Here is a 13,188-nt window from a genome sequence, read left to right as displayed (position 1 = left end):
TGATGAAACCCATGTCCAACCATCTCCCAACTCTGAAGCATCTTCTCACATGTGCCCAGTATTTGTAAAGCCACTCTGAGCTCTGTGCTCCCCTCTGCACAGCAAAAGGTGCAACTGGAGCCTTCGGGGCAGCCTGGGCTGCACCGAGACAGGGAGGACGGGTCCCTGGGCAGAAGTCTTCTCTATCCACTTCCCTCTCCTGTCTCAGTCAGTCCCCGGAAGTCCACGGGACAGGCCACACCTTTCTGCATTGGCTGAGTCCTTACCCTGGTCTCCATGGAGACATCTCACCTACCCTCAGGCCACTCCAAGGTGCTCCTAGGCTGGAAGCCTGGGCTGCTGACACTGCCTGCCCTGCGCCTCCAGAAAGCCATTGCAGGGGCTCACTCTGTCTTTCATTCTGGGCGTGATCAAACACACTGGTCCTCAGGAACTGCCGCTCACTAGCATTGAGATCTTGAAGAGGCTCCTTCACCTCTCGGAGCTGCTGTATCTTTATCTATGGGGGGGGATCACAATACCACTTTGAATGGGAGTTAAATGAGATGATAGCTGGAGTCTGACTCATGAGCAGGGGAGCCATTGTTACTGTTATTGCTATGGTCATATGTGTGACTGTTCTCAGTGTTGGCAGGGTGCGTTATAAGCAAAACAGCCAATCCACATCTGTTGACCTTGGCTGCGTATGAAGCACCCCTCCGTAGACACAGGAGCAGAGGACCCTGTTCCACAAAGGTGCTCGTGGCCCGAGGGCTGAGATGACAGGAACGGCTCTCAGGGGTGCTACATTATCCACTATACATGTCCACCAACCACTTTTTTTTGCTGTCTTTGGATTGTGGAGAAACGTCTCATTATGTAGTTCAAGATAGCTTTGAATTTACTATGTACTCCAGGCTTGTGTCAAACTCACAATCCTCCTGCCTCAGTTTTCTGAGTGCTGGGATTACAGGAGGGTGCCATTCAGTGTTTGTTTTGTTTTCAGGAGGTGTTTTTGTCTCCCGAATGCTGGGATCAAAGGCAAGTGCTACCAATGCTCGGCCGCCATACAGTTTTAAAAGACATAAAGTCTATTAGCTTGGGGTTAGAGCAATTGGGAAAGTGCTTGTGCACAAGTGTGAGGGTCTAGGTTTGATTCCCAGAACTTACACAAAAATCTGGGTGTGATGGTGTGTGCTTGTAACCCCAGCCTTGAAGAGGCAAAAACTGGTGGATCCCTGGGCTTTTCAGCCTAGCCTAATCAGGCAAGCCCCACACCAGAAAGAAACTCTGTCTCAAGAAACAAGGTAGCTGAATATAATGACACACACCTTAACTTCTAGCACTCAGAAGGCAGAGGTAGGTGGTTCTCTGTTAGTTCCAGGCCAGCGTGGTCTACAGAGTGAGTTCCAGATCAGTCAGGGATACACAGAGAAACCCTGTCTCAAGGCAGCAACAACAAAACCCAACAAAAAAATAAAAACAAACAAGCAAAAAACGCCGTGAAATAAGTTGATGGATACTTGAAGAGTGACAGCTGAGGTTGTCCTGTGGCACACACACACACACACACACACACACACACACACACACACACACAGGAACATATGCACCTGCACACACTGGCATAGTGTGTGAGTGTGTGTATGTATATGTATGTGAGTGTGTGTATATATATGTGTGTGTGTGTGTGATTGAGTGTGTATGTATATGTGTGTGTGTGACTGTGTGTGTATGTATGTGTGTGTGTAGTGTGCGTGTGGTGTATATATATGCTATGTTTTGTTTAAGCAGTGCTGAGGATGCAACTCAGGGCTTCTGCATGCTAGACAGATGCTCTGTCACTAAGCTACATTCTCAGCCCACATTAATAATTTCATTTGCTCTCCAGGAATGTCGGACAGTGTCTTGTTGGAGATTATTGCAAAGAAAACACCCCCAATTTCTCCTCTTAAACACCAGTTCAAAATCTACAGAATAGGATGGCATTGCAAAATCGGGGTCTTCATATGCTAGACAAGGGTGTCTCCTAAGGACGCATGTGCTGGTGCTCGGTTTCCCTGTGGCAGTCTAGGCATGGAACCTTTAGGATGTGCGGTCCTGGGAGAAGTTCTATGAGAGCAATGCCCTCCCATAGCTCCATGGGGTGCTTATTGGGTCCCCACTCTAAGGCCCGTCTGACCCTCCAGTTTCTGTGACATGGAAATCTTACAGTTGATTCTCCATGGTGTCGGGTAGGGAATTGCCAGTACCATGCATGACATGGACCTCCCCGTGCCTGACACTCATTCACTCCATTGGCTATCTTCAAGTTCCTTAGCAGTCCTCACTGCAGGAGTTGAGAGCCCATGGATCGCGGCCTGCCTGACTTTCGAGTGCCACCTCGTGGCCTGATGGGTGACTGCAGGTTCAGTGTAGAAATTCTGGCTGGTCTGCCTTGGAATTTAGTAGCTGCTAAAACACGGTGAAGGGGGAGGGTGGAGGGTTGTCTGCAGAAAGCCACATGGATGCTCCGTCACACCGGGGAGATGTGCTAAGAACGTTTAATATGTCACTTAGTGATTATCCAGGGCTCCAAGGCATGGACAATATACATATTCTTTATCTAGGATGTGGATTCTTCTTCTTGTTGTTCTTCCTCCTCCTCCTCCTCCTCCATATCCATTGGAGAATGCAAGCATTTCTTTGCATTCTACAGTAGTTCACAGTGTGCTGGCCCAGGGAAAGTCAGTTGTCTCTCCTTTCCTGGCTGACCCTGGCATGCCCTGTGTGGACACCGGCACCACCCAGGATCTCCATTCTCCACTTTCGACTGTCAGACTCCAAGTTCCAAGTGGGGTGCACCCTACTTCCATGTCCCCGTGACTTCTGCTTCAGCCCTGCCGTTCCCTCTTCCCAAACGTCCTTGGTGCTGTCTCTGCTCACTCTACTCTGACTGCTTTAGAATGCTCAAGCCAAGCACCCCCTCTCCCAGGAGGCTTCCCAGGAGCCCTTCCCCACATAGAGTCCCTTATGTCTTTTGAGTAACTAACAGCTCATGCTTGGCCGGGAGACCTGGGTCATAGAAGAAAGAGAAAACGGCAAAGGGCACTCCAGACCCCATCCTCCGCCTGCTGCCAAGTCTGGAGGTTGGACCAGAACTCGAGGCAGTGAACAGAACGTTCTTGTCCTGCAGTGACTTGGGGGCAAGGTATGCCTGCCAATAGGGACTTTGAGGAGGGGACTCCTCCCTCTCTCACCTCCCAGGCCATGCCTTCACCTGGACTGGGTGTTGGGGAGGCAATAGGCAGGTGGCAAGGGATGGGTGGATTAGCCCAGCCTCCAGCCCCACATTTTTTAGTGACAGGATTTTAGACATTGCTGTAGGCTAGAAAGGTAGCAGCCCACTGCTCTTGAGGAGTGGGCCATGGGAGCCCCTCCTCCCCCATCAAAGCTCTGTTTAGTTCTGCCTCCCAGCTGTGCAGTTTGGGAGTCTCTGTGAGGCAATTGGAAGTAGGAGCGTCCCCTTGTCTCCAGGTGCTGGCCTGATCTTGGAGGGTCAGCTCCTAAGGCCGGGAACAGTGGGGCCTAGGAAGAGCAGCTGAGGTGGGGGGGTGGGAGCAGGGTGCAGTGAGGGTAGGGTCAGGGTGGTAAGGCTGAAATGTTTGTGGTCAAAGCTGCTTTCCAATCTTGGCTTTGTCCTCATGTTAGCTTTGTCATACGGAGCTGCCACCCTCTCCCTTGGGCCTCAGTTTCCCTTTCAAAACTGGGATCCTGCCTTTCAGGGTTGTTAGGGGTACAAATGAGAAAGTCGCTGCCGGAATTACCCAACCAATAGCCAACTCAGCAGAGGCTGTGGGGAAGCGGTCTGTAGGGGGCGCTGGTGCTCACCGGCAGCGTGAGATCCCTTTGGTGGCTCTCTGGTGGCTCTGACAGCCATTGTATTAGGTGTGTTCTGTCCCTTGGCTAAACTGCCATCTGTACCTCAGTGAGGACACCCCACACTTAGCCTCTTGATCCTCGGGGGGCCCAGCTGTGGTCCATGTCATCCCATTTGGGGGCATCCCTGGCATGCTCAGCTCACATGCCTCAGACCAAAGACTCCCCCATTCCATCTTCTCCTCCTGCACCCCAGCAGCAACGGCCAGAAATCTAGATGTTACCCGAACACTTGGAGAGTCTGGACTTTTTTCCTTGCCCTCCATAGGGACAACCCTGGTCAGAATTGCTGTCACCTCTCCCCTCTGACACAGCTAACCTCCTGGCCCATTCAGTTCTCCTAGGCCAGAGGCATGTCTCTTCTGCCCAGCAGCATCCTTCTCCTGGCCCACAGCCTTGGCTACTTTTCTGGCTCGGACACTCAGCTTCTGCCTCCTCCAAAGTGTGTAAGCCTGCACCGCTCACTCCCCGTCCGCTAGGTAACTTCAGATTTCCGTTGAGTGGCTTCTCCCGGGAAACCTTCCCTGATTCCCACCCCCATAAGACCAGGTGCCCCCCGACCAAGGCCCTAGAGTGTCCTCACAGGCACTATGTCAAAGCTCCTACATCCATGGTGGTGACCATCATTTCTCAGCCTGCTTGACTCTCAAAGGACCTTTCATGAACGAAGGCTGCTTCGGTGAAGGGGTGGATGAGTGCGTGAGGTAATTTGGATGGGGAGGGGTGGTGATGGCAAGGAGCTGAGACCGCCCAGGGAGGGAAGGAGGGAGAAGGGGATTAGGAGGAGATGGAGTTGGATAAGACCAGGGACCCCCCCAACCCTGTGTCCATGACTTGCTGCTCCCGGCAGCCACAGGGAAGTCCAACAGTGTCACAGTCAGGTCCCTCTTAGGCCCAGTCCCCACCCCAACCCCCCAAGCAGAAGCCACACAGGCGTGTACAGGTTGTTTATTTACAAATATACCAACATCTCATCTTTTTCTTGTTGTTTCCATTTTCTGCTTTTGTGGGAAGAGGCAGGTGAGTGGAAGGCAGGGGTGGTGATGTGGTAACGCTAATAAATAATTTAACAATGACAAGTTATTAAATAAAATGTGTGTGGGGATGGCAGGCGGGCAGTCTGTACAAGGTAAACAGAAGAATACTACGATGGGTGGCCTGGCCCCAGCCCAGCTGCTACAGACTCCCTCCAGTGGGCCCCCAGGGCAAGGTAGCAGCCCAGGAACCATTGGCAATTGCCCCTATCAGGGGCCTTGCGCTGAAGGGTCCTTCCTGCTTCTCCGCGTGCGAGCCTCCTTGTGTCAGGTGTGAGTGTGTGTGCACACATGTGTGAGTGTGGTGGCCCTTCCCCACAGCGGTCAGCCCTGGGCTGCAGCATCCCCCTGGCCCTAGGGGTGCCCAGAGCTCTGAGTTCATCTTCCCCCTGTGTTCCCTGACTGAGCAGGGGGGACATCCAGGTAGACTTGGGAGTTGGCCTCACTTCAAAGGGATGTCCCTTAAGGAGGAGAGGCTGCCTCTCCACTGGGCCTACTCATTCTGGGCCAGCTCCTCACCGCCCACAACCCCCTCCAGGAAGCCTCCATGACGGCAGGCTGCTTGTGAGTCACTGAGGGCAGCAGAGTGTGGGGGAGCCTCATGGAATGAATCCACAGGTAAAGCTGGGGTACTTGTCACTCCTGTGTGACACCTGGGCAGGCGCCTTCATCCAGCTGAGCCTCAACATGCCGCATCCCCATGTAGGAGATGGGACGTGGTTCATCTCTGAGACACCCCCACCCATCTCTCAATTTCTGCCTCTTACGCCCGTATCCCTCTGCCCCTTCAGGCTGCAGGCCAGGCCGCCCAGCCCCTCACCACTTCTCCCAGCCTCAGCTCCCCAACCTGAGCAGGGTCTCTAACAAGATCTGGGCAGGGCTGTGGCACAGGCTGTCTCTGCTCACAGGACAGAAGCCCGAGTCCCTGCAGCAGTCCAGGGCTGGCATGTGCTCCTGAGTCTCAGAGGGAAGCAGGCCACAGCCATGGTGAACCCTGAGAACGGCTGCCAGGACATCTCCCGTGTGACAGCTGCGGTCCCTCCTCAGGCAACTTTCAAGTGTCCTGATAACATCTTCTGCCTGGGGACACCAGCATGGGAACAGCAGAGGCCAGGGCTGGACTTGGGGGTCTGGAGGCCCCAGAGCAGGAAGGGAGGACCCTTTGGGACCAGCAGGTGTGGTGAGACACACTGGTCCCTGGTGCAGGCCACTCAAGAGACAAAGGAGATAACAAGCCTGCTGCAGCTCTGTCATTATCGTGCTGTGAGGCCTTGAGCACATTCCTGCCCGACTCCTGTCTCAGATTTCCCAGCTGTCACAGAAGGGATAACCTACACAGCCCATTGGTATTGTGTCTTCCAACTTAAAACATGGTTAAGAGAAGGCCTGGTCTCCCAGGAGCCAGTATCCACCCTGGGTCCACCCTAAGTATGCCCTGTAGGATTCAGCCAGGGGCCTGTGCCAGAGCAGGGAAGGGTCAATCTCCAGGGAGCAACTGGCTCAGGACCATAACTTCAGCATGGAGATTAGTGATGTCCTCTTTATAAAAGAGGGAAACGGGAGGGCTATGCTGGCAGCCGCTATTCCCTGCGGACTCCATCTTGAGACATTTGAGTGGGGTTAAGGGGGTCTGAGGTCTCCCCAGAGACAGAGAACAAACCCACACAACTTAACTAGCCAGACGCAGGAGCCCAAAGTGGAGAGACACTCATTCTTATGTGTTCACAGCTAGAGCTGGGCAGACACCAGGTGTGTGTGTTGGGGGTTAGGACTCAGCATTAAATGGGTGATAGCATCCTGGGCCTCTGGCCCCAGGACCCAGTGCCTGCCAGGGCCCAGTGGAGGTTGCCAAGAAAAGACCCACTGTTGCTTCTGCTTTGGGCTGGAAGAGTCCAGGAGGCTGAAATGCTGGTGGGCTATATAGTGTGCACGGGCACTGCAGGGAGCCCCATAGGGCGGGCCTCTCGCCCAGCTGACGCAGTGGAAAGGAATAGCCCAAGCTGACTGAGCCAACGAGAGGTAACTAGGCACAGGCCACATGTTGAGGAGTTGTGGCTTGTCCCTGTACCTCCAAAGCCGAGACCTAACCCACCTGCTGGATCTCACACCACATCATCAGAGGTAAGGTGCAGACGCAGGGGAGGGGATGGGCCTGCGCTGTGTGAGTCAGATGGCGTCAGGAGGGCAGCTTGATGGCGTCAGGAGGCCAGCTTGGCCACAGAGTCCTACACCTGCCAGCCTACAGCCTCAGTCTGCTAAGAGGAGACCGAGGGTCAGGAGGGGCCACGGAAAGGGCAGCTAGCCCTGTCAAGGAACAAGGACCAGGGGAAGTGAGTATCAGATGGGGTCAAGCCAGTGGCTTTGGGGCCCTTTCCATCTGGGTCATTTACTGTGGCCTGATACTACCTGCGTCTGTGGGCTCCGTCTCTGGACTGGGACCTGGGTCTGTGACTGCCCTCCTGCTCCATAGTCCTGACCTGTACAGCCTGGATGCACCTAGGCCCACCTGCTCACACCCAAAGCCTCCCTCCTTCCTCTCTCTCCAGCTGTTCTCAGAGGCCGGCCCTGCCCACTGGCCTCGCTGCCCCTAGACTGCAGAGCGTCTGCCCGCCCCTTCCACGCCCGTGTGTGTGTGCACCCGGGTGCCTCCACATGCTTGCACAGGTGTGCCCGCAGATGCGTGTGCTTTTACATGTGCATCTCTGTCCCTTTGGGTCTCTCTGGGCTCTGCCCCCATGCCTCCTCTTGCTTGTGACTCCTAGTTCAGGCAGGGACAAAGAGCCTGTCACCCCTGCTTGGTTCCTCCTCTACTCTGCCCCCAACCTAGGGCTGGGCCTCCTAGGACCCAGAAACCATCCCTTGCGCTGACCAGAAGGGGAAGTGGTCACCTGCGCAGGACACCCGTATAACTGTTTCTCGGGTACCAGGCACCGTCCCAGGGCTGGCCTTGCAGGGACGATGGAGGCTGGCTGGGAATACAGAGACTGTTTAAAGAAAAAAAGCAGAACAAATATAAACTTCCCAAAAAACAGAGATGGGGAGGGGAGAGGAGGTGATGGGGTCAAAGAGCTGGGAGGTGAGTGGCTGTCCCAGAGCTCTGGGTCCCCAGGAGTCACACGGTCTCTGTGGGCAGGACACAACCCCTGCCCAGGCTGCACCCATCTGCCTGTCTGGCTGTGCCCAGTGGGCACTTGAGCCAGGTCCGGCTGGCCGAGGGGAGGGCACCGTATGGCTGTCTGTAGAGTCTGAGTGGGTGGTGGGCTGGGGGGCCGGCTGGCTGCAGAGGCCTGTGGTCCCACCCTAGGCCCAGGCCCAAGCGTCCATGCGGCCCAGCTGGCTCTCAGGAGGCAAAGTAGGAGCTCTGCATGGAGTAGAGCCGGTCGATGGGGTTCCCCACGCGGGCCTGCAGGGAGCCCACGTCAGAGGAGCCGAGGAAGCAGTCGCTGAGGCTGGTGAGGGAGGTATCACTATCGATATCGTGGAAGATGGAGTCGTTCCCTGTGGGGTGCAGAAGGGATGTCAGGAGCTGGGTGTGGGCCAGGGCTCCAGGAGGTCCTGGCAGCCCTGCAGGCTCTGTGGCCAGGGGTTATGGGCAGGCCAGCTGGCTGGGCTAGGCCCTTCCCGTCAAGGGGAGGCATGCTGGCAGTGCTGGCTGGACTGCCCTGGGCCCTGGGCCCTCAGCTTGAGGTAGCAAGGACTGTCACAGCCTCTGACTAGGCAAGGACAGAGGGCAGTGCTGGGGTAGATGGGGTGGGGCAGCTTACCATAGGGGTTCATGTGGTCACCTGGCATTTGGGGTGGCGTGAGGCCCTGCTGGAAGGGGTCGCTGCTTCCGTAGGGGCTCTGCTCCATGGCCACGATCTGCTGCTGCGGAGGGGCCAGCGGCGTGTAGGAAGCCATCATGCCCTCCATGCGGCTTGACAGGACCTCTGAGGACAACGAATGCCTTCACCAGCTGGTCCCGTCTGCCCCGTCCTGGTGGTCCCTTCAGATACTCCCCAGGGACCCTATGACTCCCTTCCTTGATGCACCTTCTGCCTTCTAAGCTCTCCAGGTCCTTCCCCAAAGACTCCCCCATTGCTTGGTCATCTAACCGCTCCAGTACAAGAGCACAGGCTGGAGAGGCGGTAGCCTATTTTGGCAGTAGCCACGTGCCATGGTTAGCCACGTGCCACGGTTAACCACGTGGGGAGCACCAAGATGGAACCCAAGCCCAGCAAGGCTTCTTGGAGGCAAAGCCCTCATCCCAGCAGAACCTAGAGAACAGGGAGGAGGTGATAGGACAGGCTGGGGAGGGAATGGTGTGTTGGGTGGGACTGGAGAGTCCAACGGCTGGGGCTAGACATCGCGGACAAGGCAGTCAACGTGGGCAAGCAGGTGGTAGGAAGGCTAGGCCACAATGGACGCTTAGGAAGGGGGTGCAGCGGGCCCCCGGAGCTATCTGAAGCAAGAAATGGGGAGAAATGTCGGGAGACTGGGTCTGTTTGGGGGGAGAGGAAATGAGAAGGTCCTCGGGACCCTGCCAAGGTCTCTAGAGGAAAGACAAACAATACTTGGAGGGCGCAAGATGGGCGAGGGACAGCCACTCCCCAGATGGGACAGGACAGAGGGAAAGGTGGGGGTCAGAAGGGCCATGAGCACTGGGGTAGCACCAGATGACTCTGGTGAGCTGGGAGGATTCTGGGTAGCATGTAGGAGTGAGCCGGGGACACTGGAGAACAAGGGACGCTGTTCACCCAAGAACAAGTACAGGGCTGCCTGGTGGCCGGAGGCAGGAGCGTGTGGCCCCAGGAGGACCGAGAAGGGGAAACAAGAGATCTGGGGTCTTGGAACCTTGGCAGGGCCCCAAGTCCAGGCCGGGATGCTGCTCTGACTCCAGCCAGGTGTGGCAGAGCTGCCCACCCCCCCCAACAGATCTTCCTCCCCCACACTGGCAGTCCAGGGGCTCTGCACCCTCCTCCCTCCATAACTTCTAAGTCCCCAAGTTCCTGTGTAGCCACGGAGACCATCCCTGGCTCAAGCTGAAACAGATTTCTGAGTGAAGACCAGCCCCAGAGGGCCTGCCTTCTGCCCCGTGGACTAGCTCCTCACTGCTAGAGGCAACCCGCCAGGGGCGTCCCCATACTCCGTCCCGCTTTTCTGGGGCGCTTTCACGGAATGAGTGAGCAGCCAGTGTATGTCACTGCTAAAAGCGCAGGTTGGAGCCCTACAGACAGGCAGCTTCGCCCCTTGCCAGTGGTATGATCCCAGAGGGTCCCTGGATCTCCCCAGGCCTCGGTTTCCCCATGAGGTACGCCTGACAGCCCTGACCGTGAGAGCCGAGTGAACTGGGGCCGGTAGGGCGTGGGGAGAGAGCACAGGGGACAACAGTGACCTTTGCAGCTGAGACCCCGACAACCCTTCCATTGCAACCTCTGCTCCCCGTGTCCATGGGGCTCACCTTGGCCCAGCCGCTGGGAGTTCTGCTGCTCCTGCTGCTGCTGGTGCCGCCGAGCCAGCTTCTTCATCTGCAGGGTGACAAGCCGGGCGCCCACTCAGTCTGTGCCTGCACATCAGGCCCTCGTTATGTCCCCTCACCCCCCTGCCCATCCCCATCTCCCAGGTGTGTCCTAGAGCTCTGGAGTAGCAGGGACCTCTCACCTTTGCTCTTTGGTTCTGAAACCAGACCTGGACCACACGCACGCTGAGGCCCGTCTCTGCTGCCAGCGTTTCCCGGACCTGACCCGGAGAGAGGAGGGGGCAGGTCAGGTCTGTGTAGATGGCAGCTGGGAGGTGGCAGTTGGGTGGAGGGATGGAGGGGCTCTCCTGTGCCCGGTGACAGCAGTGGGTTGGGAAGGAGGAGTCGGGGCCACAGTAAGTAAAAGAGGGGTGTTGGCATCAGACCGTCCCCCACCCCAGAACTCCTCACCTTCCGACAGGGCTTGGAGGAGACCTCAAAAGAAGCCTTGAAGGCTCTCCGCTGCTGCGTGGTGAGGATGGTCCGGGGCCGTTTGGGCCTTCTCGGGTCCTTCCCGTCGTCCCCACCGCCCTTACTCTGGCTGCCCTGCCCCTTTGCCGGCTTCATGTCTCCGTCTTCGTCCTCACTCTTCACTGTGGGAGACACAACCCGACCTGTCAGTTCAAGCTGTGTGCCTTCAGGTGAGAATTCCTTCACCCACCTGCCGTGGCTCCCTTCCCTAGAGTCTGCCTGGGCCTTCATCTCCTGCTCCCTGCACGCCCCCTGACCCTCGCTCTCTCAATCTGGGCCCAGCCTGGTCTAACTGCTGACCCGCAGGTTTCCCAATGGCGTCCACGGTTGCAGGTGCTCATGGGCTCAGGGAGACAGTGAATCAGTCCTGGGGGTGGGGGATGGACCCAGGTGCACATGCGTGGCCATGCACGAGCCTCCGGTGACACACACACTGGAGTGTATGCAGGAGGCTGGTGCTCACACACAAGGACAGATCTGCTCTTGTGTGTCTGAAGGCCAGCAGCCTCCTACACAGGCGTGTGGCAACTACGGCCCAGGCTGGCCATGGGCTTCCCCAGCTCATCATGTCTGAAACCCACCTTCTGCTGACCTCTGAGGGTCATGTGTCATTCCAGCTGGGGACCAGGGGAAAAGAGAAGGACATCAGAGGCCTTCTTTCTTGAGACCTCCAGAGACTAACAACTAACAAAGACACAGGGGTCAGGCATCCTCACAGGAGAACTTGGTCCCTGCATCTTGGTACAGAGGTCCATACATGTACTGCTTAGAGACATTTACAATCATAGGCTTACGGAGGCCTGTACCCATGGGCAGGGACACATACATGCCAAGGCACATGTGGCATGAAGAAGCATGTATGCACACCCAGCAACATACACACCGCTTCCATGACCCCAGGGTTTGGGGCCTTAGAGAGTCAGGTACATGGTCAAGCTTCCTAACAACCATTAGTTTCTGATACCCTTCACTGGATCCTGTCCTCTCCCTAGCCCCTCCTTCCCTGGAGGTGAACCTCATGGAGGTGATTCCTTCTACCATACCTGCAAGGTAGGCCAGTGCCCTTCCCTTCCGTGGGAGTCCAGGTGGCCACAGCAATGGTCTAACCCAGGGATGGCCAGCAGCAGATACATGAGGACTCTGCCGTACTACAGCCTAGACAGCGGGGCCCTGGAAATGGCAGACACTCCCCACGTGGGCAGAAGCTATCTCTGTGGTTCTAGGATACCTCAAAGGATAGGACGGCCATCTCAGCATGTTCCCTGCTCAAGTTTCAGGAGTGACAGGGTGCCAGCTGAACTTTAGGCCTTGTCTGAGAGCAAGCGCATGTATGCACAGTGCATGTGAGCGTATACAAACCTGCATACATGCATGCACAGCCTATGAGTGTGTGCTGGTTAGCTGCAGAGATATGAAGCACAGACATGTGTATGCGCCTAGGGGGAGCTTTGCATGCTTGGGCGTGTGAGCACATGTCCCCACATAGGGGCACATGGAGTAGTGTCTCTACAGTACTGGGCACATGTGTGGTCATGTAGGCATACAGGTGTGTTTTCCCTGTGGTTGGCACCCAGATAAGTACTAGGGCGGCGTGCAGGGATGGACGGGACGCATCAGTGCTGGCTGGACACGTGTGGGGGTGCGGGCCTGTGGAGCTCAGAAGACGCCTCCGGAATGGCGCTGAACCATGTCCCGCAGCTGCCCCAGCCCAGGCTCACCGGAGTCAGACTCGTCAGGGCTCACGGAGCTGAGAAGATCCTTCTCCTTCTCGTAGTCGCCCTTGCACAGCAGCTGGCCCTCCTTGAGCACGAACTCATCACCCTTGCGCAGCTGCCTCTCACACACACAGCAGCAGAAGCAGCCCAGGTGGTACACGCACTCGAGCGCCCGCATCACGAACTCCGTAGGCGCGATCTTCTCCATGCAGCCGCTGCATTTCGCCGCGAAGAGCCTGCGGGGAGCGGAGGAGGCACAGGCTGGGCTGAGAGGGTCTTGCCCAGGACATCTCGCTCTGCCACCCTAGCAGGCAGCAGTGCGGGGAGGGCGGGGACACACCCTCCTCTTCCGCATGTCCCACGGGGAACCCAGTCAGCTCTGCTTCAGGGGCTTCCTGCTCAGGCACGGAAGCCACTAGGGGGCAGTGTTCAGGGTCAGTCTCACTCCCTGACCACTAGCCTCCTTCACCCCCAAAGCCAAATAATCCCAATTTTGCCCTGTCCTCCAGCCTGGGCCCTTCTTCCCAGCCTGGGCTCCCAGATCTCAAATCCTTCAACCTCCCCTCACCTGTGC

General features: G+C 56.7%; 1 protein-coding gene across 2 annotated transcripts in view; it reads right to left on the bottom strand.

Moving 5' to 3' along the window:
• Positions 1-4,830: 4,830 nt before the first annotated feature.
• Lmx1b (LIM homeobox transcription factor 1 beta) overlaps positions 4,831-13,188 on the bottom strand; it is a 78,569-nt gene continuing 70,211 nt past the window's right edge. Inside the window, exons 3-8 of one of the 2 annotated variants that reach the window (XM_005082063.4) lie at positions 12,618-12,850; positions 10,840-11,021; positions 10,572-10,649; positions 10,372-10,438; positions 8,696-8,860; positions 4,831-8,429 (exon numbers count right to left, since the gene is read on the bottom strand). In XM_005082063.4, the coding sequence (XP_005082120.1) occupies positions 8,272-8,429; positions 8,696-8,860; positions 10,372-10,438; positions 10,572-10,649; positions 10,840-11,021; positions 12,618-12,850 (883 nt within the window). In that variant the 3' untranslated portion in view covers positions 4,831-8,271. The remainder of the gene's footprint in view (positions 8,430-8,695; positions 8,861-10,371; positions 10,439-10,571; positions 10,650-10,839; positions 11,022-12,617; positions 12,851-13,188) is intronic. The other variant, XM_005082064.4, reaches the window with a different exon arrangement.

This window comes from Mesocricetus auratus, unplaced genomic scaffold, assembly GCF_017639785.1.
Source record: "Mesocricetus auratus isolate SY011 unplaced genomic scaffold, BCM_Maur_2.0 Super-Scaffold_100047, whole genome shotgun sequence".
Taxonomy (NCBI): Eukaryota; Metazoa; Chordata; class Mammalia; order Rodentia; family Cricetidae; genus Mesocricetus; species Mesocricetus auratus.
Note: the sequence above shows the minus strand (reverse complement) of the source record. Positions and strands in the feature narration are given on the sequence as shown.